The sequence below is a fragment of the Bombyx mandarina genome, chromosome 22 (genome assembly GCF_030267445.1).
Source record: "Bombyx mandarina strain Sakado chromosome 22, ASM3026744v2".
Taxonomy (NCBI): Eukaryota; Metazoa; Arthropoda; class Insecta; order Lepidoptera; family Bombycidae; genus Bombyx; species Bombyx mandarina.
In genome coordinates, this window is record NC_143228.1 from 14,699,684 (window position 1) to 14,722,708 (window position 23,025).

General features: G+C 39.2%; 1 protein-coding gene across 7 annotated transcripts in view; it reads left to right on the forward strand.

Moving 5' to 3' along the window:
* Positions 1–23,025, forward strand: part of aus (argus) — a 133,061-nt gene that overhangs the window by 107,493 nt on the left and 2,543 nt on the right. For 6 of the 7 annotated variants that reach the window (XM_028170543.2, XM_089737091.1, XM_089737093.1 and 3 more), the window contains exons 3-12: positions 5,960–6,098; positions 6,975–7,039; positions 10,188–10,326; positions 12,623–12,735; positions 15,994–16,128; positions 17,056–17,190; positions 17,589–17,808; positions 19,177–19,322; positions 20,255–20,602; positions 21,804–22,007. In XM_028170543.2, the coding sequence (XP_028026344.2) occupies positions 5,960–6,098; positions 6,975–7,039; positions 10,188–10,326; positions 12,623–12,735; positions 15,994–16,128; positions 17,056–17,190; positions 17,589–17,808; positions 19,177–19,322; positions 20,255–20,602; positions 21,804–22,007 (1,644 nt within the window). The remainder of the gene's footprint in view (positions 1–5,959; positions 6,099–6,974; positions 7,040–10,187; positions 10,327–12,622; positions 12,736–15,993; positions 16,129–17,055; positions 17,191–17,588; positions 17,809–19,176; positions 19,323–20,254; positions 20,603–21,803; positions 22,008–23,025) is intronic. The other variant, XM_028170546.2, reaches the window with a different exon arrangement.

Genomic DNA, 23,025 nt, shown 5'->3' on the forward strand with positions numbered 1-23,025 from the left:
TTTTTTCGACTTTTCGAATGCTTTACCGTGGTCGCGGTTGACTATTCTAGACAGAGTTCTTGATATTTAGAGTGCGGTTAACGTAACAAGCCTTTTTGTGTCAGTAATTTTTTAATGTTGCAGAACATGCTTAATTTTGTTATATTTCAGTCATTGGTTTTCTAGAGTTATTGGATAGGTAGAGCTTAGTTCAACGCTTATTGTAATTAAGCATTGTCTACAAGTGTAGGCAAGCGGAGTACCTCAGAGTCACTTATTGTTAAGCGGTTCATGAATCCCATAGGAGTCACAAATTGCATGCCTTACAATTTACAATAGTAGCACCCCGTCTTTTCTCGTGGTTGTCGTACGGGGCGACTATTCTGAGTTTCTGCAATACACGCAGCTCCTTGTCGAACTCGTCGATCGAGTAAACTAATCCATAGACAAAGGCCACTGAGTTTCTCACCGGATCTTCTCAGTGGGTCGCGATACCAATCCGGTAGTCGATTCTGTGAAGCACTGCTGTTGCTAGGGCTAGTGTTAGCAAATCCTCTCAGTTCAACCCGTGCGTTCACTTACCCGTCCGCTGGCACGGCATACCCCCTAGGGTACCAGCGAATAAGTAGGAAAAAACATGTACCTGCGTTCTCAATGTACTTAGTGAGAGTTTTTTTACAGTCTCGATAGCGTAAAAATGTTAGCCTACGTTTTCCGCTAGGGGCGCTGTTCCAACTGCATACAAATTTGAGTTAACTTTTACGCTATCGAGAATGTTAAGAAAATCGCACTAAACACACTGAGCATTAAGCCTACGATCGTGTACTAAAAGGTGTGACTGCTGCTATACACTCACAATGAGACTTCGATCAAACTTAAGCAAGAATTTAAATTGTCATGTCAATGTTCTTTAACAACCATTTAATACCAGGCAAAGCCGTGAGCTTGTCCGACCAAATAGAGCAAAAAAAATGAGCGATTGATAAGGTGGGTATGGGATTGCGGGGGGTGGAGTAATGGGGAATTCAAAATCACCAGTATTAATCATTATGCTATCAATAACCATCCAAATAAATCATCCATCCAGTCATCCATCCAACCAATAACCATCAACCAAGTTAATTTCAAACGCCACAAATAACAACAAAAGATATGACAATCCCATATATTCACATGCACTGTATTCATACAATAACCATGATCCGGTGTCCGACAAAGCGCTTGTTGAGTGAACCATTGTGGTGCTATTACAGACGATAACGACGATATAATGCTTCGATTACATTACAGTGGGTGTCGGCCATCGCTCGGTCGATGTCATACACAATCGATCTGCATTAGTTTGTGGTCGATAAAGTGACACAACTTTCTATTGGAATGACTACAAAATTTACTGATGGTAGGACCTCTTGTTAGTCAGCACGGGTAGGTACCACCACCCCGCCTATTTCTACCGTGAAGCAGTAATGCGTTTCGGTTTGAAGGGTGGGGCAGCCGTTGTAACTATACTGAGACCTTAGAACTTATATCTCAAGGTGGGTGGCGCATTTGCGTTGTAGATGTCTAAAGGTTGAAATTCAAAAAGGACACTCACTCACTGATCTCATGCTGAGATTTACTATTATGAATCCAGGAAAAACAACGAAAATACAAGTTTACAATTTGATAGTACAGTATTTTTTTTTTTCTTTCTTTTTATTGATGCACAAAACAAATTAATAATAAATTAATAAATAATTAATTAATAAATTAATAAATAATTAATTAATAAATTAATAAATAATTAATTAATAAATTAATAAATAATAATAAATTCTGGATTACTAATCAAACAAGGCTATCGTTTTGCTGTTTCAACTGGATTAAACTGCTTCTTGAACTAGCTTCCGATATATCATATTACGAAGCGATTGATTGCTACGAAGATTAAACATGAAATTCTAGTCAAAAACTCGACTGTACCCTATTCTGGATGTCAATCAAGCACAAAACACACTTGATAACTTAAAACTCAATAGCTTCCACATTAAAATACTGTACATTTTCGACTATTTAACCAGCGTCGATACTTAAGTTTCCCAAAGACCCTTATATAAATTACCTGAGTCACAACCCACATCCAAACGACATTCATTCCAGATTAATTATCGGGTCACCCGTTCAGTTTAAAGCAAACGCTACATTGTCGCTGGTATTGTACGAGAAAGTCATATCATACGAAACGATCTAGCCCTGACGAGAAACAGGTCCGAATCGAGGGAAAAAAAGGGGGATCTATTTTAAAAAAAAATCTGTGGTGTCGTGGGACACCGAGTAGAAACGAAGATTCTTATTATAAAAATATTAATTTTAAGTTCTATTCGAGGTATAAAGAAAATAAAACTGGAGGTTTCGGAACAACTTATTGTGGTACACCTCATTCATGGTTGTTTGCAGAAGAGTTAGTGTATTGCGCAAACGAACGCTCTGAGATCTTGGTCAATGAATGATAAAAAATATGTCATTTTTTGTACGTTATTACAAAGTTAAGTCGTACACTGTGTGCATTACTAATAAAAATCATACGTTACGGACGTTTATTTCTGGTTAGGGTACCCCTCCGCATCGTCGCATAAGGAACTTCGTTACAAAAATATTGGTTTAAATTTATTTAATTCCTGTAGCGATAAGGCTGTGCGTTCGTCGATTTAACTTGAATTTAGAGAAAAAATAAAAGATTTGTTTTAATGATTTATATTTTATTAATAACTATTGGTTTTAATACTGCAAATATCTTATCTAAATATAAATTAATGTTTCTATGTTCGTCCTATATGCATTCCTTCCTGACTCATTCACCCGTTTGTGATTGAGCATGATACGGTTGCGGTTGTCATAACACCATCAACAGAGGAATGGTGGCGCAGTCATGATGTCGATTTCTGTTACTAAGCGTCTGGAAAGCCTAACTTTTCCTTCTTTTGTTTGTTAACGTATGTTTTAGCCTTTTAGGTCTCTTAGAAATAGATTCATGCTCAGTATCTTGGGATTCGTCTTTCCCAGAGTCTACTAGATATTCCGGCGCTTTAATAAGAATATCGAAGAGAGAAATCGACATAATTAATTCAATGCGCCGCGTAGGGCACCGGTAACCTACATGGCAGTCAACGTGTCAAAATATCGTTATTTTTCATATAAGTACCGATTATGATCAGTACGAAGTTAACCCACTGAGTTTCTCGCCGGATCTTCTCAGTGGGTCGCGTTTCCGATTCGGTGGTAGATTCTACGAAGCACTGCCCTTGCTAGGGCCAGTGTTAGCAACACACCCGGTTTGAGCCCCGTGATCTCACCTACACGCCAAGGAGAAGCATAGGTAGAAAAAAAAGTGCTAAGCGTGAACGAGTTCATCAGTAAACAACTTTTTTTAAATCTATTCAACGCAACTTCAAAGCTACGTCACGCATTCTTTCATTGACCGGACAATTGACGAACTCATGAAGCACCTGGTTTTCGAATCCCATAAACATTAAAACAATGTAATTGCCGCAATAATTGCTTTAAATACTACTCATCGCCATTAATAGAATATACTTAACGGTCTGGTGAAAAAAACGTAAGAAATGGGTTAAACTCTATGACCCCCATGTTCTTCAATTATTATTATTTATTTATTTTTTATTGCCTAGATGTGTGGACGAGCTCACAGCCCACCTGGTGTTAAGTGGTTACTGGAACCCATAGACATCTACAACGTAAATGCGCCACATACCTTGAGATATAAGTTCTAAGGTCTCAGTATAGTTACAACGGCTGCCCCACCCTTCAAACCGAAACGCATTACTGCTTCACGGCAGAAATAGGCGGGGCGGTGGTACCTACCCGTGCGGACTCACAAGAGGTCCTACCACCAGTAATAATCAATGGGTCCCAAACAAAATTCTAAGTACATATTCTGTATTGACATCGTTGGAAAACTCTTTACTGCTATTACAAGACGTTCTGAAGTACTTTAAGTGTTATTACAATGAATTTTTAAAATAATCATTTATCATTCATTTCATTCGTGTGGGATCATCAGAAATTAAATTACAAGAATTCATTATGGAATTATGAAACTCCAAGAAAGAATCCAATTAAATACAATACTTTTTCCCTACCGCGGTATGTATAAAATGAAAATATTTGCTCACCGATTTATTTTCTGTTGATTTGATGAATTTGAGAATGATTGCCGATGTCATTGACAATAACCGTGACAGATTGTTAAGTGCATATTATTGCGTGGGTTATTAGATGCTATTTACTGGTGGTGCGTTCATTTCCAGCTTAAGCTCATACGATTGACACTTCATCATGACCTAGTATCTACAGGTGTACAGCGGTATTCACGTTGTGATATCTGTAGGTTCCGAAACCCACTTAATACCAAGTGAGATGTGAGTTTTTTAATTTTTTATTTATTAGATGGGTGGACGAGCTCACAGCCCCACCTGGTGTTAAGTAAGATACTGGAGCCCATAGACATCTACAACGTAAGTGCGCCCACCTTGAGATATAAGTTCTAAGGTCTCAGTATAATTACAACGACTGCCCCGCCCTTCGAACTATACTTCACACTATACTGTACTATATATTATTAGCTAAATATAGACTGCTATACTATATACCACTATAGTATAGCGTAATCTAAAAGCAGCTTTTCTTTTTTATTGCTTAGATGGGTGGACGAGCTCACAGCCCACCTGGTGTTAAGTGGTTACTGGAGCCCATAGACATTTACAACGTAAATGCGCCACCCATCTTGAGATATAAGTTTTAAGATCTGAGTATAGTTGCCCCGCCCTTCGAACCGAAACGCATTACTGCTTCACGGCAGAAATAGGCAGGGTGGTGGTACCCACCCGTGCGTACTCACAAGAAGTCCTACCACCAGTTGAGTATGTGTATCTAAAGTAAAGATATGTAATTTCTGTAAAAAAAGAACGTGTTACGCACCTTGTCGTCACAAGCGAATGCCATATTTATGGTTAAAGTATCTATCTCTCTTCTGCGTCTTATCTAAAGACTTTTCTTTCTCAAACACACTGCTAACAAATAACTATAAAAAGAGCGTAAACCGCGGGCACGTCTACAGCGAGTAGCTATCATAGGTAATATAAGATATTTGACAGATGCCTGAATCTCGCCAACGATATTTTCGAGATAAATTGGCATATATTCAAGTTTCGAACAATAAAATTAGGACCGTCGGTCTACCGAGCCATTTCGCCCACTCGGCGAAAGATCTTCCCTTTGTCGTATGCTCACAAAAGTCTAGTAGGAAAATAAATAAATCAATTCCGCATCAGCATTAGAACTGCAAAAAATTCGTTCCCCCACCAATATTGTGAGAATCTATACTTAATGTTATAAAGCTGAAGAGTTTGTTTGTTTGAACGCACTAATTTCAGGATCTACTGGTCCGATTTTAAAAATTCTTTCAATGTTAGATAGCCCATTTATTGAGGCAGGCTATAGGCTATATAACATCATGAGATCCATACACGTGGAGCACGAATAAAGAATGTTTCAAAATATTTTCACTTTCTACGTAAATGAAGTGGGGGGTAAAATTTAGCATTATTCCAAAGTAACTATTCCACGCGGACGGAGTCGCGTGCAAAAGCTAGTCATCATAGAATGATTTTTTATTTATTGCTTAGATGGTTGGACTAGCTCACAGCCCACCTGGTGTTAAGTGATTACTGGAGCCCATAGACATCTCCAACGTAAATGCGCCACCCACCTTGAGATATAAGTTCTAAGATCTCAGTATAGTTACAACGGCTGCCCCACCCTTCAAACCAAAACGCATTACTGCTTCACGGCAGGAATAGGCGAGGTGGAGGTACCTACCCGTGCGGACTCATAAGAGGTCCTACCACCAGTGATTTAAGTCAAATTGTTACCAACTTTTTTTACAAATGTGTGGTTGACTATTTCGTTTTCTTGTTAACAGGTTGTTCGTTCCCGACGAGGTGGCACGGTCGCTGGTTTCAATCGGGCGTGATCCAGTCCATCACTATAGAAGGAGAGAGACTATCGAATAAAGGAAAGTGCCTGTCTTCAGAAGGAGACAAGTTTCTTATTGTTGACGAGTAAGTTTCTTAGATCCAATTAAAATTTCATGATACCAGTTCTGTTATTGGAGTTCAATTCGAATAGTTTATGGTAAGAGGCTTAATTGGTCCCGGAAGCTAAAGTTCGGAATTCAATTCCGCTCAAAGGACCTTTATCATAATAGTTTGTCCAACTCGTTTTATTGCAATCGGGCCGCAAAAGGCGGTCAATGTGAATGCCGCCACTCACCTTGAAAAAAGAGATTCGCTCGATGAGATACAGAAGTCTCACCCTTAAAACTAACGACTATTTTGCTGAAGACAATGTCAGTCTACCATGCAACGACTCACTCAGGAACCAGTCATTGTCGGCACCGTAAAGACGTGTGTACGAATCCACTAACACTGTCATTACACACCCGTAGCTCTAACACTAGGAGCAGGCATAGGGACTTTGGTAACCAAACTCATAGAACTCGTCGAAGCCTTCGACGTGTAACCCAACCCAAGATACCGGCCCACTGAATTTCTCGCCGGATCTTATCAGTGGGTTGCGATTCCAATCGGGTAGTATATGTATTCGCTGTAGCATCAGCTCAAGGGTAGGTCTTCCTTGGAAAAGTTCGGACATCTGTTAGTAAGCCCCACCCGTGAAACTGGAAAGTACTTCGGACCACTAGTAATCATTCCTTCCTTAACAAAAATTGCATTGTCAGAATGGTGGTAATCGTTCGGATACATATGCCGTACCTGGAAAAATTGTATTTAATTCGTACTTAGAAAAGATAGTGAATTATTAGGCATGGCAATAGGCAGGGTTGTGGCAGCTACCCTTACCTACCCATGAGCGCCCTACCACAATGAAAACGTTATCAAAACGTAATTTTGATTAAAACGGACTGTTTTCTATTTCAGAAAAGGCTGTTACCGATGCGTAGTGATGCACGAGAAACACAAAAACGTGCTACAATATAAAGAAAGTAAGTACCTATCTTCTGAAGTTTTGTAACTCGACAATTCGAACTATTGACTCGCACGGGAATAGATAGGGACGTGAATAATGAACCGAATCATGACTCTGTGTTTAAATCACTCATTTATTTAAAGTTTTTGTGAACAGTTCGTTGAGTATATATCATTCTTGAATTTTAATGACTCATTGATCAATCATAAAATTCTTTGTTGTAATAAATATTCGATAATGTTCGACAATGAATTGAGGAAATGATCGTCAGTTGTTTAGAAGTTGTCGGCGATTGTATCACTTAAATTAACTTCAATTCGAAGATTTCAAAACAACTTAAATCTGAAATAGAATAAAATATTTCACACATATAAAAATACATAAAACAAAAACCATAAAATCGATTCTGAATGTGTTTTTCTTGCATTACAAGGTTGACACAATTATAGTTGGAGGAGTTGAGTGTGGACGATTTAAATTTAGAGCAAACCATGAAATTTTAATCAGCAGTATAACAATGTTAAGAATACTGCAATGCGGTCGTGATATTCGTGATACTACATACGAATTGTAGAACTGTAATACTGAATGCATAAAATTGTTATGGATCAATGCCAGCTTCTACCAATCTCGTAAAAATTTGATGCAAGCTTGAATTTTTTCCCAAAAATCATTGACAATAAAAGCTAAACATTCAAATCTATATATATAAAAATGAATTGCTGTTCGTTAGTCTCGCTAAAACTCGAGAACGACTGGACCGATTTGACTAATTTTGGTCTTGAATTACTTGTGCAAGTCCAGAGAAGGTTTAAAAGGTAGATAAATATAAAAATGCTCGGAATTAAATAAAAATAACAAATTTGTTTTCCCTTTGATGTGGCCCCCATCGGACAAATTCCTTTTGTTTGTTTTAAGTTTATTTTATACAAAAGTTTGAGTCTTTCATTTATCGATTGAGGCACTACGAAGTCTGCCGGGTCAGCTAGTAGAAAATAAATATTATGATTAGATTACTTTAGTTCTTTGAAAAGATGTGGAAGAGAAACTCGATATTGAAAACGATTTTATCGAAACGATTGCAAATCGTGTGTGATTCGTTAATGTAGAAATGTTTACCACAACACTACCCCGACCTAGACCTCATAAAGGCAATGTCCAAAGAGAGCGAAGCCTGCCTGTGCTCAAGTGAATTACATAAGATATTTACTGCGGCTTTACGTCGCACGGACAGACCCTGCGAGAAGTATTACTCGAAAAACTAAGACATTACACGTTGTTTACGACTCGGATCGAACTTCGCTGAGATTAAGTTATACGCAGAATAAAACATACTGTTTCGTTTCACTCTGGTTCTGTTACAACAGCTTTTATTGTTTCCTTTCTGTTGAAATAATAGAGAAAACTAAACTCAGTGTTTTTACATCATTAAAGTGTTTTTTGAACGAAGTTCCTGATAGGACGATGCGGCGGAGTACCCTAACCGGGAAAAAACGTCTGTAACGTAAGCTTTTTATTAGTAATGTACACAGTGTACGACTTAACTTTGTAATAATGTACAAAAAATAACATATTTTTTATCAAGCATTGACCACGATCTCAGAACGTTCGTTTGCCCAATACACTAACTCTTGTGCAAACAACTGTGAATGAAGTGTACCACAATAAGTTCGCACGTTACGGAATGACCGTCGGTTGTTGCGAAACCTCCAGTTTTATTTTCTTTAAACCTAGAATAGAACTTAAAATTTATATTTTTATAATAAGGAACTTCGTTCCTATCCGGTGTCCCACGACACCACACATCTTTTTTCCTCCACGTTTGGATCTCTAAAGCCAAGTCTCAAGACTGCTGTTACCACTTAGTATCAGATCGGCAGTTAACTTCTGCGTTTAGTAGGAACAATTTAAAATATTCTTTTTACTCGACCTATAATCTTGCATATTCATTTCACATTCATAACTCAACATTGTAAACGTAATTAAAATCGACACAAATTTATGAAGTCCCGTTATTTCTGATATCTTAAAGCCGGTAGCCCTAAAGGAGACTAGCTATGAGGAATACGGTTCGTGACCTGTACTTGTTTCGATCTAATGCTCTCATTTATCTTCAGTCCTAACGGGGCATCGGAACGTGGATTATTTGGCCAAAGTTAAATAGGTTCAGCGAAAATACAGGGTGTAGGTAAGTAAGGCACCATTTCCTATAGCGAAACAGGTATACAAAACGTTTTTCGGTCGTGATTTTGTTAATGACATAGGAGCTTATCATTGAACGCTACCAGATATCTTCAGAATAATTTCTTTCCACGCTCCATACGGTATTATAGGGTACCAGAGACCACGAGGGGTTACGATTTTGAACTTGTCGTATACTTTGGAAGTTTTGTGGTAAAAACGTTGACCGCCGCGGTTACGATGTGATGTCATAGGCAACAGTTAAACAGTGGGCTGTAAGCTTGTCCACCATATTTCTAAAACCTCCTGTCGCTCAACAACCCACGTCTGAACCTCGCATGAGTCAGAACTCATGAAAAGGCAAAGGGGGGAAAGTGAAGCGTTTAGTGAGCACATCTCTCCCATCACCCTCCCCCTCGGGACGCCGGACCGTCAGTCGTGGGCTTGTTCACCACATATACCTCTTTAGTCCGATTGCTATGTTCACCTCCGTCGAGTCACATCGAGGAACATCAAGCTAGTGTGACGGTCTTTGACTTCGCTCGAGGCAACTGATTCCCTCTCCACCCTTCCATTCCTGTGACGGGTTAGCGACAATACATTATTCATATCGACGGTAATTGACTAATTTCATTACAGTGCCCAAGTTCATACGCTACTTGTTTCTTTAAATAGTATATAATTAGAAATCACGATTCAAAATATTAAAAAAATATAATTAGAATGATACAATTTTCAACAATTATTGATTTTAAATACTAATAACAAAATGTGGGTAACTAACTTGACACGCGAATGTACCAGGTCCGTCTATCCCTGGTGCCGAGATCAGAAAGAGGCCGTGAACGATGCAGTATATTAGTGGTCCCTTCAACTCCCCTCTTCAACTCCGACCAGTCTGAAGTCGCTGCTGTATTACGTCAGCAGGCCATGCCCACTTCCTAGGTCATTGTTCCTTAGAATATTTTATTTATTTTTTGCAGCGTTCTGCTATAGAAGAGACGCGTTACCACACCTTTGCTCGCTGATCACCGGCGACGCTCTACTTTATTCCATGTTCAGAGAAAACGCTGATCCAGTCGACTGTCCTCTGAAGGCGCCTTTCTCGTTCAGCTATAATCGGTAAGTTGCACGAAGGATCTATTCGATGCTCAGAATACGATCTTGTACTTATTCACGGAAATCGAAGATAAACTATTCTTAATATTTTGAAATACTAGGTTTTTCTTTTATTGCCTCTATAGGCAGACGAAAATGCGGCCCACCTGATGGTGAGTGGTTACCGTCGCCCATAAACGTCAGTAATGCCAGGGGCAGAGCCAAGCCGCTGCCTACCGTTTAATACTCTCCACAAACCTCGTTTGAAGAAAGACATAGCACTCTTGAAACACCGTGGAGGTGTCCTCATTCCAAAGCCGGATGGTACGTGGCAAAAAAGATCTCTGGAAACCCATTGTGGATGACCGCAGTGGCTTCAAGTAGTATGAATGAACTCTACTCCGATGGCGGGCGGTGCAATGGTAAAAACGAGATGATGGTATCATCTCAATTACTCAGAGCATTATGTAGGTGCAGCCATTGCGTATGTTATAATACAACTAACAAAATTGATCTATTCTATTTTATCAATAGAAGTACAAGATTCTATTGACTACTACATAAAGAATTGAATTTAGATAAAGTGCTGCTATATATTAAGAACAAAAAGTGAACAGTTTGGCACCGTCTCGTCTTATTCTCGCGAAGCAATTGTGCATTGTTCAACTTGACGTCTTATTAGATCGATCTTTACGCTGTACTGACTAGAAACTCCACCGAGGGCTCGTTTGCTAATCAATACCAAAGAATTAGTATAACTGTCTACTTAACTTTTTTAATGCTCTATACAATACAAGATTCTAATCCATGCATCAGCCCGCTGAGTTTCTCGCTGGATCTTCTCAGCGGGTCGCGACTCCGATCCGGTAGTAGATTCATTCGCGAAGCAGTTGCTCTTGAGTTGTTAGGTCTCCTTTGGAGGCGCTCGGGCAGCTGTTAGCAAATCCCACCCCTCCTGGTTAAGCCTTTGCTCGCCCACCTGTCCTGGTGAAACTGGAAAGGTCTCCGGGCCACCAGTAATCCTTCAATATTAAACAATACAAGAGCATTTGCAAATCCATTACCAGTTTTCATTACATGCATTACGAGGTACAACTGCTGTCCGTCGCAGGCGTCTGTTGACGCGTGTCAAATGTCTTAATTAGCGATCCGTGGAGAGCATCTGTCATTAATTTTCCGTCAGCCTCTCCGTGTAATTAAGTAGCGGAATGACGTTGATATTTAAAATTTATTGAGGATTCATTGTCGCGGGTATTCGTAGTTTCGGAGGATAATGAATGTGCAAATGAAGCACATATTACAAAGAGCCGTACCCCTGTTGTTAATCATAAATTATAAATGAAAATTAAAGAGTAGTCATTTGGCACTACGAATGGTTTTCGCGTGATTACTGATCACACACACATCCCATAGTTTTGTGCAAATTTTTATTTAGTTAACTGACATTAATCACGCTCGTGATAAAACGGTATCTATCACACGTGCCATTCGTTCTGTGGTCCCGTGGGTATCGTAAAAGACGACTTTGAGATTCACCGTAGAATCTACAGCAATTTTATCTGAGTATTTTACCAACCTGGTACGATCGACAACTTCCATTTACTGGTGACCGATTTGGGAAGTAATCATCGTTGCCGCCGCTGACTACTCCCCGAATCCTGATCACGCAGGAGCCAGTCACCGTCGACGCCCTAGACACGTCCTTACGGATAGATCAGATCCAATAACGCTTGCATTAGACGCCTTCAGCTCTAACACTAGGAGCAGGTTTAAGGACCCAAGTAACCGCACTCGTCGAACTCAAAAAAGAATTCGACGTGCAACCTAACCCAAACATCAGCCCGCTGAATTTCTCGCCGGAGCTTCTCAGCAGGTCGCGATTCCGATCCGGTAGTAGATTCATTCGCGAAGTAGCTACTCATGAGTTGTTAGGTCTCCTTTAGAGACGACAGGATAGCTATTAGCAAATCCCACCGCTCCTGGCTGAGCCCTTGCTCATTCACCAGTTCTGGTGAAACTGGAAAGGCCTCATGATCACCAGTAATACTTCATTCACAAAAAAGAGGATCGAGCGTATTGTAAGCCCGCACAGGTAGGTATCACCACGGGCTGTCTATTTCTGCCACTCGGATACCCGTTATGCAGTTCAATTGAGGCTTTGACCTCGGTGTCTCAAGTTGGGTGGTGGCGTTATGGTGTCAAATGAGCTGTGAGCACATCCACCTAAACCGCATTAAAGCTTATGGATCTGGAAATAGCGAAAACGAATTTTAACTAAACCATTCCGAACGATACAAGAAATGTTTGCCTAACTTTTCAGGGGACACGGCGATTGCAAATATCCCGTGTCGACAATAGAAAGCTGCACAGAAGACTCGAGGCTGCTCCTCAATTACCAGGCCTGTCCTGACATACACGCTTCCGAAAGTGCTGGTTAGTTTACGGCTCAATTGTAACTGTAATCTAGATCCCATGTGTAACCTTAGAACTCATATCTCAGGGTGGGTGGCGGCGTTTACGTTGTGGATGTCTATGGACTCCGGTAAACATTTAAAACCAGGTGGGCTGTAAGCTCGTCGAACCATCTATGCAATAATAAATAAAATGTGCTTTACCGGAACTAGTTGTAAATCTATCTCCGTATCTCCGAGTTTTTCGTATTAAGCTGATGCAACTATTTTTTTTTTATTCTTTATTAGAGCCATACACCGATTAGGTTAAGTCGGCTCAACTAATTATATAAACAAAAAAAATGTGAAAAAAAAAAAGTAAGCCGTATAATTTTTTTGTAACACAGAAGCAGCGGGACTAAAAAGAGTTTCAAATATTGTTACCTAATGTTAAGTTAGAATAATAAAACCGTTCGAGCACAAGTTACTCGGGTGTTACAATAGCGGAAAATAATTGGGAAATATATGTAAATTTACCTATTTATGGAATATAAAAGGTTACGAACACTCTGTTTTCATTACGCGAATACGTATGTAAATTTTAAACAAAGAGGTATTCCTATCAAGTCAAATAATACGAATGACGTCACCGGTAATGTTTATGTGATCAGAGAAGGCGTGACTGGTTAGAAAATTGCTTACAAACGAACCGGGCAATGTTCCAAGGATAGACGGCGCCGGGCGGCTTAGTCTTACGGCAGGAAAAAAGAAATTATTAGTGTATTTAATTTTTGAAACAACTTTTAATTTCGTGTTTTATTGGTTGTTGTTGTTTTTTTTATAACTTTCTAATAGTTGATGTTCAATCAGAAAGTTATTTTACCGGCACCAATGAACAGATCATCAAAGTGCAGTTCTGATTATAAATGCCGCTGGATATCATAAGAGATCAGAGCCATTGATGGCTATCTATCGTAACATTAAATAATTCGTATACCCACCCGTATCATCTGAAATAAGATAAAAATAATAAAGTAACGCTAATAAACATGTCAATGTTTTCTTATGATTGGTTTAAACCTTGCGTTTCTTATATACTAGAGCTTAAAACAACGTTTTTTAGAGAGAATAAAACGAAAATGTAAATATATCACAAAATTTTAACATATTGATAAAATCCTCCATTTTTTAAGCCGGTTAAAAATTAAGAATGAATACGAGATTATAAAAGTGATTCAAATTAGCCCCGGAACCGCCTTTTAATTAATTGAAACCTATTTCAGGTTAAAAAAAAAGAAGTACGTAATAATAATCTGTAGGAAATAACAGAACAAGTTTCTTAAGACGTTCTTAAAAATCAATGTTGAAGTTCGTCAGTGCTCCCCCTTTACGCCGGCGGCTGCTACACGAGTTTTATTTGTATCGCGATTGTGTCGACTGCTCCGGTCTAAAAATAAAGATAAATCTTGGAAATTATTCTGTCCTTTGTTCTGCCGTTTGAAATATTTGTCTGGATCACGGGGACGTGTAATAAGGAGAACTCTTATTCAGTTGTTCAGCGTTGTGACTGACTTCAATAAAATGTGAATAATTCGTTCAATTTAGACGAAAGATTGCTTGGTTTGTTTCTTTCGATTCTTTAAAGTTTGTTTCTTTGTATGTATTGAAACTATCTAGAAGAAAAATATAGATTATACAAACTGGTGAATAATAGGGACAATAATAGTGGACATGACAATCCGAAAATGAACTTTACAATGCTTTGACTTCATTCGGTATCTGGTTAAATTCGTTGAGACACCCAAGACAAATTAGTTTGCTTTCACTCGGTTAATCTGAACTTCTTTCCGTCTTTTCGTGTTTATTTATTTATTTTTCATTGCCTAGACGCGTGGACGAAGTCACAGCCCACCTGGTGTTAAATGGTTACTGGAGCCCATAGACATCTACGACGTAAAGGCGCCACCCCCTTTGAGATATAAGTTCTAAGTTCTCAAGTGTAGTTACAACGGCTGCCCCACCCTTCAAACCGAAATGCATTACTGCTTCACGGCAGAAATAGGCAGGGTGGTGGTACCTACCCGCGCGCACTCACACGAGGTCCTACCACCAGTAATTACGCAAATTAAAATTTGCGGGTTTCATTTTTATTACACGATGTTATTCCTTCACCGTGGAAGTCAATCGTGAACATTTGTTGAGTACGTATTTCATTAGAAAAATTGGTACCCGCCTGGGATTCGAACAGCGGTGCATCGCTCAATACGAATGCACCGGACGTCTTATCTTTTAGACCACGACGACTTCAAGATGCTACAGATTAGCTACATAGATAGCGAGTAGCGAGCATACACCCGACTACTGTTTTTTTCTTAACGCCCCAGCTAAGGCATTAAAAATCAGCTCTAGGAACGCGTGGAATGATCGCATGAGGCGGCTTCTCTACGACAAATTATTGTCCCAAAATTGTCTAAACTGCGCTGTAATTCTGACTACTGTAAGAGTCTATACTCTATATTGACATCTGACATGGAATAATAGACTGCACCTTTATGCCCAATTGAATCTACCGTGCATTAAATTTAAATTCAGTATAAAGATACAAAACAAAAACTCTGTTTTATACAACAATATACAAACTCTAAGCTTTCGAGGCAAAAATGACAATTACTAAAGCCGCTTTCAGACTACGCTATACTATCCTATAAGATCCTCCCGATCTACTAACGGTGCTTTTAGGTACCTCAAGCACCGGTCATCGTTCTCGTCGAACCCGTCGCTTGCGACGAAGGGCTCGACGAGTAAATTAACCCACAGACACAGCCCACTGAGTTTCTGGCCGGATCTTCTCAGTGGATCGCATTTCCGATCCGGTGGTAGATTCTGCGTAGCACGGCTCTTGCTAGGGTTCGTGTTAGCAACGTCATCAGGTTTGAGCCCTGTGAGCTCACCTACTAGTTAAGGTTATGCTGAAATAGCCTCTCAAGGCTATCAGCTTAGGTAGGATTAAAAAAAAAAGTACTGTACTATATCATATTATTGGCTAAATATAGGCTGCTATACTATATGGCACTATAGTATAGCGTAGTCTGAAAGCAGCTTAATTACCCTAAGTAAACAGAAAATAACACGTCCATTTACTAAGCTTAGTGTGTCTACTTGTCATTTTAGTGAGTTCATATTTCACGAATTCGGAACGTAAAGCTATCAGCGTGATGAGAAATGATCATAATTAGCGTTTCATTGCGTGCACTGCAAATAAACGTTTGGGGAAGATTAAACCAAAAATTAATATTTTCAGTTGAAGAACTCGAATGCTTAGCGACTTGGAAGGAGGGTAGTTTGCGGTACCTCGTAGGGAAGCTACACCACAACCACGCGACCAGCAACGAAGATAGATATAGGTGCTTCGTCTATGAGAAAACAAACGGTATTGGTAAGATTGTAACGATATTTTCAGTTTTTAATTGTATTACTTTTTTGGACTATTCATAAACTGGGCTCTGCGTCGAATAATTGGTGAAGTATTTTCTGTAGGATAAGAAGATTTTATAAATTTAATAAGATAATATTTTACGTATAACGTATTTCATTCATTTTATAGGCACATTAGCGTGGTTCATACACATCGCCTATGCATTTCACAAAATTCAGGCCAAATTTAAATTGACTTTTGCAAATATATACGAGTAATTTGATTGACATTTTGTAATTTACAACATAATGAATATAATAATGCTTCAACGAGACCAGTAACAGTTTGTGCTTACTGAATTCTCTACTATTATATCTAAATTTATTTGTTCTGGTCCTGTAAAAAAACCAGGGGCAAATCACAGTGAAAACTTGTTTGAAAACTTCCGATTTTCTGCATAATATTCCTATTTTATGAGTCTCTTTTTTGTTGATTAGACGAGTGGACAAGCTCACGACCCGCTTGGTGTTATGCTGGTACCTATGAGCTCATAGACATCACTACTCGAATACCCTCACCCGCACCCTTGAAGCTGGTGTGCATTACTTCTTCGCGGCGAGATGGTGGTAGTTGCTTACCTGTGTGGGATCATAAGACGCCCTACCACCAGTAATTACGTAGTAAATAAAATATAAATAAAAATCATTTATTTCAGACCATTAGAAGTCCATATGTTGTTAGTAGAGTAATACTTATAACTATGTTAGTAAAATTTAAATTTAAATTAGCAAAATCATAATTACTAGAATTTTCATAACAATTAATAGAGGCTTCAATTAAAAAATTAATAACACATATAAAAATTATTTATCACAGATTGATGATTCACGTAATACCCGTGCTGCTCCATCCAACCAATTCCATCCATTGTACTTCTTTTTCGCACAGCTTCAGGTGGAAATTTGAAAGAAGATCCAATTTCGGATACCGACGTCGAGTACAGGGTTGCACAATCGGGCGATGCGACGTGCAATGGCCTGTCAAGCGCTACTGAAGGCTCCAGAACAATGGCACTAAAACGGGGTATTTTATTTAAAATTAACTATGGAATATTTAATTATTTCAATTGCATTAGATTTTTTTTATGATTGAGAGTTTACTGGTGGCCCTGAGGCCTTTCCAGTTTCACAAGGACAGGTGGGCGAGTAAGGGCTCAGCCAGAAGGGACGGAATATGCTAACAGCTACCCGAGCTCCTCCAAGGGAGACCTAACAACTCAAGAGTAGGTGTTTCGCGAATGAATCTACTACCGGATCGCGAATTAGACTAAAGACAATCCTGCCCTTTAAATCGAAATGCGTCAGAATTAGACCAAAAAAAATTAAATAACAATCTTTCAGTCCATATAAAACCTAGCTTCAAATATGTCTTTGACTTGTTGATAAAGATATTAATCTCTTGAGTTTTTTTTTTACTTCCAGTGTCAGTTCGCTTTAACTGTCAATTTCCGTCGTGGATGACGTTCTCCCACACGTGGCACACACTAGACTTCACCAGCAACTACACATTCTATCAACGCAACGCCACACTGCGGATCACGAACCAAACGGGGGCCGACATCAAAGTATACTGTGTTAACGTAAAGGCCAGCTCACCCAGCGGGAATTCTGTGGCGCTGGTTGCGCATTGGCAACATCATTGGTAAGTCAGATGCAGGGACGTCTTAAATTAGTCTGGGGCCCTTGGGCACACAAGAATTTGAGGCCCTTTTGGAAAGTAAAAAAATTTTTTTTTACTGAGTATGACCATTTATTATAGGTAATCAAATACAGTAAGATATAATATGTCATTAATGATATTAGAATGCTGCTGGTTTTTTGGTTTCGATTACGATAACGGAAACCGTTATCGTGAGCGCTAGATGGTGTACTTAGTAAATTAGGTAGGATACGTTCGGAAATATTATTAATTAGTACCTACAGTAGGAATAGGCCAATAGGCGTAGTCATCGATATAATGGCGTAGTACATGCTTTGAAAATACCTTCTGATAAGATTACTGATTTGTGAAAAAAGTGTAATGTGCCCGACAAAAATGTTTTGACAATAAATGTGTGAGAGAAATTGTCGGTCCTTCGGGGCCCCCTGAGAATGGGGGCCCTGGGCACGGGCCTCGTGTGCCCTTATGGTAAAGACGGTATTGGTCAGATGTCACTATTTTTTTAATCTGCAAAGAAAATGACTGTTTTGTTTGTTCTGTCTTGTCTGTCTTCTTGTTTGTTCTGTTTGTTCGACTGTTTTGTTCGAGAGATGGATAGATTAACTCACGACCCGCTTTAGGTTACTGAAACTCATATACATCACAATGTCAACACCGTCGTAAAGAATAAAACCCTCCGGTAAGAAGCAGCTTAGTTGTACCATTAACATTGCTGATAACCCATATGTATCGATAGTCGAACCCACTATCAGGTGCGCTCCTTACGACTATTAAGAAAATATTACAATAAAATGTATATGATATTATACAATAAATGTATATAATATATAAAATATTACAATAGAAATGAAGCTTTCAGAAGTTTTCGCGTTTTTTGCAGATAAAATCCTATAGATGTTAATGTTGTCTGCGTTTAGTGTTATTATCACTCATAGGTTAACATTTTTATTATTACTTAGATGGGTGGACGAGCTCACAGCCCACAGCCCACCTGCTCTTAAGTGTTTACTGGAGCCCATAGACATCTACAACGTAAATGCGCCACCCACCTTGAGATATAAGTTCTAAGGTCTCAAGTATAGTTACAACGGCTGCCCCACCAAACCGAAACGCATTACTGCTTCACGGCAGAAATAAGCATCTCGGTGGTACCTACCCGCGCGGACTCACAAGAGGTCCTACCACCAGGTCCCCATTTTTCATTCAATTTGATTAAAATCTACCGGATCCAATAACTGCTTCACAACAAGTAGTCTATTATACCGTCTTTCACCCACCTTTGCAACCAAAGTTCTTCGAAGATCGAACATCTTAGCGAACTGTTGGAGAATGCTAATCATTATTTTACAGTGCATCTCGGTACGTTTGTGTTGTATTATACCGAAGAGACACATACATAGCTGAATTGCAACGCGGAGTTCCAACTTCCAAGCCTGATGATGCGTGCTCCCCACATCACTTCAACGCCGTCACGGCGCCTTACATAACTTTGGTTGGTAAGTATATTACGGTCTGTATTCCTTTTAAATCCCTCTCCTCCAATCGTGCTCCTTATTTCTGAGGATCGTGTCAACCTCCACTCATAACTTTCCTAATGATGCCGTGCCATTTCATCCTACCGTCGGCTACTAGTACGGATCTTGAAGTCGTCGTGGCCTAAATGATAAGACGTCCGGTGCATTCGTATCTAGCGATGCAACGGTGTACGAATCCCCCAGGCGAGTACCTAGCAATTTTTCTAATGAAATACGTATTTAACAAATGTTCACGAGTTGTTCACTTTCACGGTGAAGGAATAACATCGTGTAGTAAAAATCAAACCCGCAAAATTATAATTTGTGTAATTACTGGTGGTAAGACCTCTTGTGAGTCCGCACGGGTAGGTACCACCGCCCTGCCTATAATTCTGCCGTAAAGCAGTAATGCGTTGTAACTATACTGAGACCTTAGAAGTTATATCTCAAGCTAGGTGGTGGCATTTACGTTGTAGATGTCCATAGGCTCCGGTAACCGCCTAACAGCAGGTGGGCCGTGAGCTCGTCCACCCACCTAAGCAATAAAAAAAATCTGGTCAGACCAACCAATTGAGCTGCGCCCTCACGATCCCTTTCTTTCCACTTTGGTGATTACTGCTGCAGTTTAAAGATTGTGTCCGTCTTTCCCGGGCATTGTGTCCAAATAACTATAGGATTCAGTTAAGGTAAACGCTAGAAAGCCTTGTTTTAATTTTGTGCCTTGCGAGTATAAATTCGTCCGAAATGCAATGTTCATGGGAAATTCAATGTACTTACTGTTTGAAAAATATAAACGTAAGCAAAGTATTTATAATAAGTAAGTAGTCTCCACAATCGTACCAGTAACAGTGACAATAAGCGTTGACAAAAAATAACTTTAAGATGATTAAATGTTATTTACGATTGAATTACAGCAAGCAATCCCGAATCAAAGGACTGTCCTTACCCAGGAAAATACAATATACAAAACAACAGACATCGAAGAAACGTAAGGTCTTTAGAAAGAAAAGAATATTCACATCGTAGCAGGAGCAAACGAGAGGAAACTATTTTCGAACATAATCGTAGAGTTAATGATAGTAGACTGTTCAATCTTAGCGTAAGAAATGTATCGAATGCTCGTATAATGAGAAGCAGGAGGCAAGCGGAGAACGCAGAACCTAGTTGCGTTTTTAATAATTACAACAAACTTGAAGTTGGCTGTAATTCGGTGAAGAATATGGAGTTTTATTCGAATTGCGGGAACAAAGAAATCGTTACAGGTGAATTTTAGCATTATTATTACAAAATTTTATTCATAAGTAGGTAAATATTTGTAGCTAGCTTGCAAAACCAGATGTGGTCCTGCTGTGACTAGCGCATAGCTGCTCATGCCATTGTTCCTTTTTGGTACTATAACAATAATTTCATGGAATTATAAACGGTGCCAGTACAAATTTTACAACTCGCTTGGATAGAAGACGCGCGAAAATATAGACTAATTAGACTATTAACACAAAAATTGTTACAATTTTAATCTTCCCTGAAGTGCCGACAACAATTTTACACGGCTCTAAATCGAATAAACATGTTTCTACATCCACAAACATATCCATAAACATACATACACAAAATAACAAATACCCATTTATTTATAGTAATAAAATGCTTTCTATAAATATGTAAGTCTGGTGTCTTCGTGGATTTTGGCTAGTCGTACACACAATTAAAACTATTTTTTGGCTTAAATTCCGACTTTTTCGAATACCTTCCACTTTTGAAAATAATATAAGACAGTAAAAATAGCGAGATGAATCCGTAAATTTAGCTTTAATTATACATGTAAGTTTAATGTTATTCTATCATCGTGTCAAGTCGCAAATCATAGAAAATACACCATATAATATACCACTGACTGATTGAAATTTTTTTATTGCACAGAAGCATTGTACAAAGGCAAACTTAACGTCATTCAGGCATTCTCTTCCAGTTAACCCTCGTTGATGAAGTGAAAGATTCAAGAAGTGCGTAGCTGTGATAAAGTTAATGCATAGCGATAATTTCAAGAATTATAGTAGACATGAGTGATAATAAACACTAGGTTATAATTAAATTACCAAAATAAATACATAAATAAATAGATATACATGTGGGAACAGAGCGGAGCGATGTGGATGAATGACAGATATGGAGCATGGCTGAGTGAGAGAGATAGGAGATGTCGTGTTAAGAAGTAAGAAAGATGGCGAATGAATGCGAGACACCGAGTTTTATTTCATAAACAACAGGAGAGTAGTTTCCGGACGCGACGACGCTCAAACGCAGTGTAACCCGGAAGACGAAAGACGTTGTGTTGGAGTTACTTAAGACGAAATAAAGCATCGAGTTTTTGTGAAGTGACCGAACGTTTCACTGGCCCACCCCGAATTTAAAATCCCACATACATACAAAATACATTCATTCAATTACATATTCCAATTTCAGCCTACACGTGCCACGGAGGCTGGTACGAGGACGGTGCTTCATTTGTTGTGACCACCCCGGTGACCCGGGACAGCACGGCGGCCAGACGCTACTGCTTCATGTCCCGAGAGACTCGGGGCGGGACCCTGATCCTCACGCGCTCGGCAAGCAACTGCGAACGAGCTAACGTTGAGCCTGAACTCGTCTTTGATGCAACAGCTATCGGTACGACCAAATAATAAGTATAGCATTAAAAAATGGAATTCTATTTCCTCTGCAGTGTATACTAAGCAGCCCTAAAACGTATTCTTCTTCGACCGAGGTTGCAGGACAGCCCATATTTTGTTCGATCACCCAAATCCTATTATTACTAGTGCGGGTAGACAAAAAATTGCATTGCATTGCAAACGCATTTGTTTCTATTACGTTTTTCTATTATTATTTTTCGATTTTTTTTTACTTATTGCATAGATAGGTGGACGAGCTCACAGCCCACCTGATGTTAAGTAGTTACTAGAGCCAATAGACATCTACAACGTAAATGCGCCACCCACCTTGAGATATGTTCTAAGGTCTCAAGTATAGTTACAACGGCTGCCCCACTCTTCAAACCGAAACGCATTACTACTTCACGGCAGAAATAGGCAGGGTAGTGGTACCTACCCGCGCGGACTCAAAAAAGGTCCTACCACCAGTAATTACGCAAATTATAATTTTGCGGGTTTCATTTTTATTACACGATGTTATTCCTTCTCCGTGGAAGTGAATCATGAACATTTGTTGAGTACGTATTTGATTAGAAAAATTGGTACCCACCCGCCTGGGGTTCGAACACCGCTGCATCGCTCAACACGAATGCACCGGACGTATTTTCCTTTAGGCCACGACGACTAGCATAGATTGCATAGTTTGGTTAAATACTATTACTCGTAGACCAGGAAAACTTCTAAAATAAAGGTATACAGCAGCTATCCAGTACAGTTTACTGTTCCCATCGTGAAAATTAACTCCATAGTCATTTACACTGGAAAAATATTTTTATAATTAGTGACTGGCTTTTGTACCACGGCATTCCGATAGTCTTTAGTATTTCCGGTTTGCTTATACTTTCTTTCTCTCGTATGTTTTCGATATTCATAACAAGGCTAAAACAGAGAACACCAGACTGGAGTCGAATATAAACCATTTAAGCCGACCGTTATAACTAAGAAACCATTTTTGTAGTACCTATTCTATTATTTAT